At 48.4% G+C, this 9,062-nt stretch overlaps 1 protein-coding gene and 1 pseudogene across 1 annotated transcript in view; both read right to left on the reverse strand.

Moving 5' to 3' along the window:
- USH2A (usherin) overlaps nt 1–9,062 on the reverse strand; it is a 564,162-nt gene that overhangs the window by 3,835 nt on the left and 551,265 nt on the right. The window contains exons 66-70 of the mRNA XM_025049837.1: nt 9,037–9,062; nt 8,036–8,244; nt 5,195–5,371; nt 3,750–3,833; nt 950–1,194 (exon numbers count right to left, since the gene is read on the reverse strand). The exon at nt 9,037–9,062 is cut by the window's right edge and continues 204 nt beyond it. Of these exons, the coding sequence (XP_024905605.1) occupies nt 950–1,194; nt 3,750–3,833; nt 5,195–5,371; nt 8,036–8,244; nt 9,037–9,062 (741 nt within the window). The remainder of the gene's footprint in view (nt 1–949; nt 1,195–3,749; nt 3,834–5,194; nt 5,372–8,035; nt 8,245–9,036) is intronic.
- LOC112483294 lies at nt 3,467–3,587 on the reverse strand (annotated as a pseudogene).

Consider the following 9,062-nt stretch of genomic DNA (forward strand, 5'->3'; position numbering starts at 1 on the left):
TTCCACCCCTCCGACGAGTGCTCCATGCAGTGACCCCTGCATCACCACACGTGTGACCCGGCCCCCCAGACCTTTGCCTGGCCGCTCATCCTGGGAGTGGGTGCTTTGCAGCTGTGAGGAGCCACCCGTCCTCGGGTGTCAGGGCCGGGGGACACACGGAGCTAGCACGTTAGCCCCTCCCTATGCCCCCATTTTTATTACTAGTCCCCCCAAGTTGCAGCTGTATAACCTATACGTTCCCCAGGTGATTTCAACGCAGAACTCTTCTCCGTGTCCCTGACTTACGAGCACAGAGGAGAAACATCTATGCCTCGCCACACGGTGGAATCAGTTTAAATTTAAGAAAAGAATGCGAATCCCCAGGGCCCCCCCAAGACCAACAAAATCAGAATTTCCCGGATAAGACCCAGGCGAGGTATTTTTAAAAGCTTCCCTGGTGTCTTTTGCATGCTGCAACAGGATCCTGCGGACTGTGGTTTGTAAACCGTGGGATTTTATTAGGTTCTGGAGGTCGGATCCCAAGATGAAAGTGCAGGCAGATGGAGTGGACGGCGCTTCCTGGCCCACAGCCGGGGGCGTCTCCCTGTGCCCTCGCATGGGGGAGGGGGGCGTGGAGAAGGGGGGCACCGCGCTCTCTGGGGGCCTCCCATCAGCTCACTAGTCTCATCCATGATGGTGGAACCCTCATGACCCAGTCACCTCCCAAAGGCCTCACCTCCAGATCCCGGCACCCTGAGCTTGGGTGGGATGTGACGTGTGAGTTGAGGGGGGACAAGCATTCGGCCTACGGCACCAGGAGATGCTAACGTGCAGCCACACGTATGAGAGCTGCTCTAGTCAGCCTCCCTCGGCCCGCACACCTAGTCAGACGCAGTGCTCGTGTCCCTGTGGTCTGGAGCACTACCCTCTCAACGACAGCCAGTGTCCCGGGCCAGGGACGCGGACGTACCACGTGGGGCTCCCCCGGGGGGTGGACACTCAGTGGCGACATCCTCTTCTGAGCAGGCACTAAGGGTGGTCTCTCCCTGACGTACGGCTCCTTCTGGATCTTCCTTTGCAGTATCAGAGACAGGAAAATGGCCAACAGGACCAAGCCCAGGATCGCCACCGACACGATGAACCACAGCTCGCTGGAGAACGCCGCACCTCGGCTCCCCCGGCCCGTCTTCGCCCCGGGACTTGTCAGCACCAGGCCTGCAACACCCGGGGACGGAGGAGGGAAAGGTGACTTCGGAGGGAACCTGTGGCCTCGGCCCTGCTGTCTGACAGCCGATGGGGAATGAGTTTCGAGCAGCTGGCGTCGCGGTGCGTGTCTGTGCTTGCGCTCGGGCTCGGGGGACAGGCGGTGTGGCGTCGGGGGGTGTGAGCAGAGGCTCACAGCCCTCGGGAGGCCCGGTGACACTCAGGCTGAACGTCACCACTGCCTGGGCTCGCTTCTGGGGAAGACAGTGGGGGGTGGAGGGGGTCTCTAGGGGACTCTGAAAGGGGTCATCCAAGTGACCTTGAGGAAGTCCTGCCTCACTGCTGTGTGTCCCAGGGGCAAAGTCCTTTCTGGAGCCATGGGCCCTAGTGACGGCCAGCCTGACTGCCGATGCTGCGGACACCCCGCCGTGTATGCAGTTGGCTGGCTCCGTGGAGACCAGGCTCGCCTCTTCATGTACCAGCCCTGTTCCTGAGAAGTTCTGTGCAAACTGGGTTTTGAGACATCAGATCCCGTTCTCCACCGAGACGTGCAGAGCCTGGGCTTGCTAACGTGGTGGCTTTACAGTTCAGGTCCCCTGGCCTCCTGTGACATAGCGAAAGTTCCACAAGTCACCACTCAAGGGCCGGGGAGAGCTTCCCATGGAAGGAGGCGCCTTCGGCAGCAGGACTTACCCTGGATTTCTGCCCAGGGGCTGGCAGTTCTGCCGATATGATTCACTGTCTGTGACGCTAACGGCAGCTCAGGTTTAGTGAGCACGTACCCTGTGGCCCGCTCTGTGCTTACGGGGCGAGGGGAGCGGAGCAGCAGATGGCCAGGGCTGTGGCTGTGGGGGAAGCCGGAGGGAGCCAGACAGACAGGAATAAGGCTGACGGGGGCCACTGCGGGACCAGACGAGGCAATGCCATCGCGCGAGCTGAGCGGGAGAGGGCCTCAGCCATCACCTCCAGCCTAGACGCCCACAGGGGCAGCTCGGAAGCCTGGTCCGCGTGGCTGCCATGCAGGCCCGTGGGAGCCTCAGACCTGCTTTTCTAAAGCACGTGCTGATGGCCAAGAGGTTGAACGAACAGTTACAGACGCCTGTTCACTCGCTGGGCAAACGCCCACCATTTTAGCACCTCGAGAACGGGGGCAGGGGGCGGGGGGCTGCCTGGCAGTCACACCCACATTCCCAGGGGAAGGATGAAAGGGACAGCATGCAAAATCGGGGTGGGGATGTTTGAGGGAAGGGAGGGAAGGTGACCGAAACTAAAACCTGAACTCCATGGGAGGGAGGACACTCCTTTGTGAAAGTGGCTCTACCTCTGACAGCTCCATGCTTAAACAGTCACTTTGCCCCTTGGGGCCTCCGCGTCCCCATCTCTAAATCGAAGAGAAGAGTCGGGGCCCACGCTCCAGCAGGCCGGAATCCCCCCGGCTGTGAACCGATGCGTGTTGTTGACTGAAACAGTGACCCTCGCTACACGCTAGAAGAGCTGTGTCCCGTGCACATGGCACAGGGCTGTCACTCCGGGAACAGATCCAGGGGGCCCGGGACCCCTGCTTGGGAAGACGTGGGGAGGGAGGGTGCCCTGCCTGGGGGGAGCCTCGAGAAGCAAACAGCCCTCAGAGCAAGAGGAGAGAAATGACTGCCTGTTGAAGGCTGCCTGAGGCAAGGGACCAGGAACACTTAAAAAGTTACATCATAAGAATTAAAACCGACTACGACTAGCTGGACAATACACCTTGAGATCTCCCATGACACCGTGTGGTCCTCGGGGGTCCTCTCTCAAGAAGAGGAACCTTTCTTTTCAGCTCTTTCCCCGTGGGGATGCCGCCCCTCAGTGGGCTTCGCTCAGCGTGGGGCCCTGGTCCCCATGCATTCGGGTTACTGGGCTGTGCCCGTTTCAAGAGCTGATTCCCAGATGCTCCCGATTCTGAACCTCAGGCTCTCATCTTAGCGACAAACTTGTGGCGCATGCTGGGGGATGGTTCGGTTTCCCCCGGGTCTCCATTTGTCCACTTGTGAAGACCGGGGTGACTAAAACAACGTCGGATGAGGTCTGCTCTATTCCACAGATGCTACTGAATGAGATGAGGGAGACTGTGAGGGAGGAATTGTGCCGTGTGTTGTAAGAAATTTTACCTGGCTCAGACATGAAAAGTCTGGAAAGATAAAATAATCTTTTACTATATTTTTTTTTTTTTTAGGCGAGGCGACCCTTGTTTGACCTCGCAGATTGCAAGGATTTTTGTCAGCTGACAATCCCTAAGTTTTATTTTTTACACCTACAGCACCTGGTCTTCCTAGGTGGTCTCCCATATCCAAGTACTAACCAGGCCCAACCCTGCTTAGCTTCCGAGATCAGACGGGATCGGGCTTGTTCAGGGTGTTGTTGCTGTAGACCCTTGAAGACTTTTAAAAGTTTCTTACAAAACTTAACACAATTCCTTCCATGTAGTCTATGCGAATATATTATTGGCAGAAGTACGTACAAACAAACGTATGCATGTTTCTTTAGCAAAATGAGTAGTGCTACACTTTATATAGTACGAGTTAAATGTTTACCAAGTCCAGTAGATGTGTCATACTGGATCAGAGGTGTCTTAGCGCTTCCTTCATCTGTAGTGCAGATGACCTGGAAATAGAAGGCTAGAAAAACGGTCAGTGAGTTGGGCATCCGGCGCCTACAGACAGCAGGCACACTTTCACAAGAGCGATGTATCGCAGCATGAAAAAGTCTGAAGACAGAATTCTAGGGCTAATGGTGAGGTTTTGCCTAATATGCAAACTTATGTCTAATTTTGAAATTATCAAGAAAAATAGCTATGAAAATAAGTGTACTAATAGCCTATATATAAATAACAGAACTAAAGAAGCTTGGAGCTTATGGAGCAAAGGAAAAGAACTATCAGTGGAGAAAAGGGTAGTAATACATGCAGTGTGCCTTGTTCTGCATGGGGCTAAACCTGTCCCTTTAAAACTTACACCTGCACCCTTCACTAAGTGACTCAGAGTTTCTCATTAAGCAGGAGACATCAAAAGGGATCTTGGAATTCAAATGGTCTAAATGCCTCTTTCAACAGCCAGGAAACCGAGGAAAGTCCACACAGATGGTTAGAGGCCGGTCAGGGGGCAGAACCCGCATCTGTCACCTGTCAGGCCACCTTCTCATCACACCAGCTTCCTAGGTAACCAAGAACTCTGAATATGAAACTGTATAGCTGAACTGCTGTACAAATGTTATTGATAATTTCAAAGACTATAAATGCAATGCTGGAGCTCACTGTTTACCTGCAGCTTTGAGCCACAGCAAGTAGTATTTTTAAGGAAATTAAAACAACAACAACAACAACAAAACAACAAACCACCAATTAATTCACTATATAAATCCACATTGCTGAAAATGGCTTCACATTCACTGGTCCTATGGCCATGTTCATCAGAGAAAATACTTAATACCTTGTAATGTTTTTGCTCATTTCAATTTAAAACCAAAGTAGAACACGTACTTAGGGACAAAGAATTCGGTGTCCAAGGGCGAAAGGTTGTTTATTCTAGCAGGTGCAGATACCTAGGTTCGTTAAAGAATGCCCTACGCAGGGGCCTTAGAAGTTACAGATGGTCACTGCCTGACTGGGCTCTGTTTGGAGGCTGTGGATGCATCCAGATAATCTCTCAGCTCCCCAAAATGTGTTCCTTCAGGATACTCGCGACGACCTGTGGGGCTATTTCCCTTATGAACACAACCTGTCCTTCCGTCGTCTTCCTCCTTGGGGACACGAAGGTCGCACAGAGGCGGCACTCAATGCATCATCACATCACTGCATCAAGCAGCAGATAGGAAAGAAAACTTTCTTTACTCTGAGCAGTGACTTTTCTGCCGGAAGTGACCACTTAAACTAAGACGTTTTTAAGGACGCGCTGCTGAGGGTCACCTTTCGGACCGCCCATCTCGTAAAGCTGGGGAGCAGAGCGCCATCCACGCTGAGGCACGGGAGTCAGAAACTCACTTTTGTCCTCTGTCCTTGGGATGTAGAGGGTGGTGTCCAAGCCACTGTACACACGCTGGCCGCCGTCCGTGAGCACGAACTCCTTCAGCGGGCCGTTCGGGAAGAAAGAGCCGCTCCAGTTGACACACACCATGGACAGATTGCCGTCCACTAGAAAAGGGGCTCGGTACTGAGGCGCTGTCGGAAGCAAGTTGCACGCTATTAACATGGTTACTTCCACGTGTGAGTCACCTTCTTTAAACGGTAAGCAAACAAAAGACTTTTTTTTTTTGTTGTTGGCATTTCTGGAATCCTTTACATTTTCCTCAGTGTTTAAAAAAAAAACTGGCATTGGGGGTAGAGAGAAAAGCAGGGGGAGTGTGTGTGGAATGCTTTCTCAGCAATATGGCACCTGCTTTCCTCCCCGCCAAAATCAATGCAGAGTGGTGTTTTATGAAATAAAACTATTAACATACAATGGTTCTGCTCACCGACATAACCCTGGAGCTCATATCGTGTTGCTTTTTCTCTCTTTTAACAGGTAAAGTATCCTTCACACTATTAACTACAGTAGATAGCTATTTTTCATATCAAATCGATATTTATTGCTACAAAACCCCAAGGACTAGATGCAGTTAATAAATTTTTTTTTTTCCTCCAAACTAAACTGCTTAGATGGTGAATTATGTCTTTTTGGCACCCATTTATTTTTAAAGCTTCTTCTTGAACCGTTAGTTTGTTTTCTAAGATAGTTAAAAAGCCTTGCAAATACTGATTCGAGTATAATAATTCATTGCCTTGGCTAATCAATCAATAATATAGTACTTTAGTATATAATCAAGCTCAGGTCTTCTAAGTATTATATTAGATATAGAAGCAACGTTTTTAGCATCTTACAGGCATGTTTTCTTGTCATATTTCAGCTCCTTATAAAACAAAGGAATAAAAATCCTTAACTGAGGCTCATCTTTTAAATAATTTTTATAGAAACAAATAAAGGAACACCATATCATGTTATCAAGTCAGAAAAGATTTCTTTCATGAAATCTCTTTTTCTCCAGAATACATTGGCAACAGCATTAAGATCCATCTATATACTAAATTGGCTTTTAAGAAAAGAAAGTGGTAGAAATAAATTGGATCTTTTTTTTCTTTAAAAATTAAATGTAGCTGTTGCTGATGTTAGGAAGTATAATAAGAAATAATTATGGTTTTGTGATTATAAGATTCAACCATGAAGACCAATGTGATTCTTACCTTTCAAGATGAGACATTTTCATTAAATCATATTTTTTTCCCTGCAAATACTAAAATAAGGCCTATTTAAATATCTGTTTTTCTAACACAAATTGTGCCTAATATTACAGTGAAACATACTGTTTGTTGTAGTTGTGACTTCTCTCTGTCACTTAATTCAGGAGATTTCCATTTCTTTCTACATTGTAACAGCAGAAATAAAAGGCAGCTTGTACATAATATGAAAATAGGAGCTTAATTTGCTTTGCAGGATTTGGAGACCTTCCCGAAGAAATGAGTGATCGGACAATCGAAATAATTGGGAATAATGGATCTGGAGACAGGAAATGGTCCAGCCACTATCCCCTTAGCATTTGATGTACTTTGTTGCACTTAATCTTCAAAACAATCTTTTCCGAATGTGTATGTGATCACACAAACTCGTGCTTTTAAAAACGCCAGTGCCAAATACTGAAGATGAGATAATCTGATAAAATGTTTCTGGAGAGCACATCTGTAATAAGTATACAAAGCTTTAAAATGTTCAAATAGTTGATGCAATGAATTCCAGATGTCGACATTCCATTTAAGAAGCCAGACATCCAAAAATTGGTTCAAAAAAATTTCTCACCACCTTTATAAAAGGAAAAGGTGAGAAGCGACTGAAATGCCCAACCTATGCACAGATGGAATATCATAGTCTTTTAACGTGACAGATAAAGATTTTTTAATGCCACAGGAAATGCAAATAAAATAACGTCAAATAGGAAGAGCAGACCATGAAATTTTAATTACAGTACGATCTCAGCCATGTGATAAGGATGGTTTTAACGGGAGGGTTTATGCTGAATACCCATTGTAGTCGTCGCTGGGGGAGGGGGTCACAAACAGGACCGGCTTAGCAGGCGAGCGACCTGTGCGGCTGGACAGGTATCCACACATGGAAAGGTCCTGGACTTAGCCTGATGCTCTGCTGTCTCTCTCTGGAAATTCTTCATAATTTTTGAACAAGGGGCCCCATATTTTCATCTTCCACTGGGCCCGACATGTCACTAGTTCTGATGATAAGTACTTATTTTACTCTCAATACGTTTTGTTTTTGCCAGTTTTAAACGATAGACTTATATACCTTATAAAATCTGAAATTATGTAAAAGAAATGTAAGGAGGCCTCGATTAATTAGTTGGCTGCCCTCTTCTGGGATCGACTGCCTTTCTGCTCTTCCTGATAGGGCCCTGTCTCAGTGGTTTCTGGAAAAGCTAGAGATTATGCCGCGCAATTCAAAATGGAAGGGAGTGACAATCTTCTTAAACAAACAAAAATATCATCTCAAATGTTTATTCGTTTTCTTCATTCCGAATCATTAACTTCCCCTAAATTGGGTTTCACCCCATTACTACATGAAAAACCTTCCTAAACTCACTCTTGATCCCCGTATTTTATCAACTGCAAGAGGCATTTTTTCCCCCAATACTCATTTTCATTGATATCTGTGTAGCATTCGATGAAATTGAACATTCACTAGAATCCTTTTAAAAACCGGGTTTTCCCTGCTTTCCATGACAAGCCTCTCCCGGCCACCCCTCCTAAGCCCTCCGGCTCGTGGTGGCGGCCGCTCCTACTCACGTTCCCGCTGGGTGGTGAAGCTGATCCATTCGGAAGCACCGCTGCCCACCTCGTTGTGGGCCAGCACCCGTAGCCGGTAGGTGGTGTACGGCTGGAGCCCCCCGAGGCTGGCTCTGTGCCCCTGCCCAGTGTACTTCGTCTCGGTCTGGCCAGGAGCACAGGGCGCAGCTGTGCTGGGAGCACAAGCCCGGTGAAGCTGGAGCTCGTAGCTACAGGGAGGACGGGCAGAGAGGGAGGACGGGCAGAGAGGGAGGACGGGCAGAGAGGGAGGACGGGCAGAGAGAGGGAAAAACGGGCAGAGAGAAAACGGGCAGTGGGATTAGTTTTACTCTTTTACAAATGGTTATACTTCGTGAGGAGACATTTCGTTTTCATTCAACTGCAAGGTCTTGAAGATGTCCGTTCGTGGGAAACCACTCCCGGGTTGTGGAATGCTACTGAAATGAGCAGCAGGTACGACCAGAGAGAGGACAGAAGTCCCACGCACGCACGTGCTGTCCACCCAGGGACGAGTCATCCCTGTCTGCCGCGGTAAGGTGCTTCTGTGTAGAGGAGACTGAACTAATCCTCCTCTGTTGAGGATAAAGCAGGCCTTGCTTTCTCCCGATGACTTTAAGTACAATACCTTATTTATTTATTTTTTTGAACAGTGGTTCATCATGACATTTTTAATTAGCTCAAGGACATTCTGATTTAACCACAGAACTTTCTTATGTTCCAGCTGAGGCTACAGAATGAATAAGTCCAGAGAACCACGAGGAGAAGCAGACTCTTTAAATGAATGCAAACATACTGCATCATCTTTCTTATTTAAAGACAAGTTTGCGGTTTTCCTTTCTGCCATTAGTTATGATTTAGACACTTTGCAGGGGACATTACCGCTCAAATCAGTTTCTCAGTCTAGCTGGCCAATAAGCAAGCTTCTAGGGGAGAGCGGTGGAGTTCTGCGTCTGCATGCACATCTCATTTGGGTTTGTTGGTCCTTCTGTCTGGCCAGTTACCTTTGGATGACACCATTGGGGAAGAG

The sequence above is a fragment of the Pteropus alecto genome, unplaced genomic scaffold, assembly GCF_000325575.1.
Source record: "Pteropus alecto unplaced genomic scaffold, ASM32557v1 scaffold65, whole genome shotgun sequence".
Classification (NCBI taxonomy): domain Eukaryota; kingdom Metazoa; phylum Chordata; class Mammalia; order Chiroptera; family Pteropodidae; genus Pteropus; species Pteropus alecto.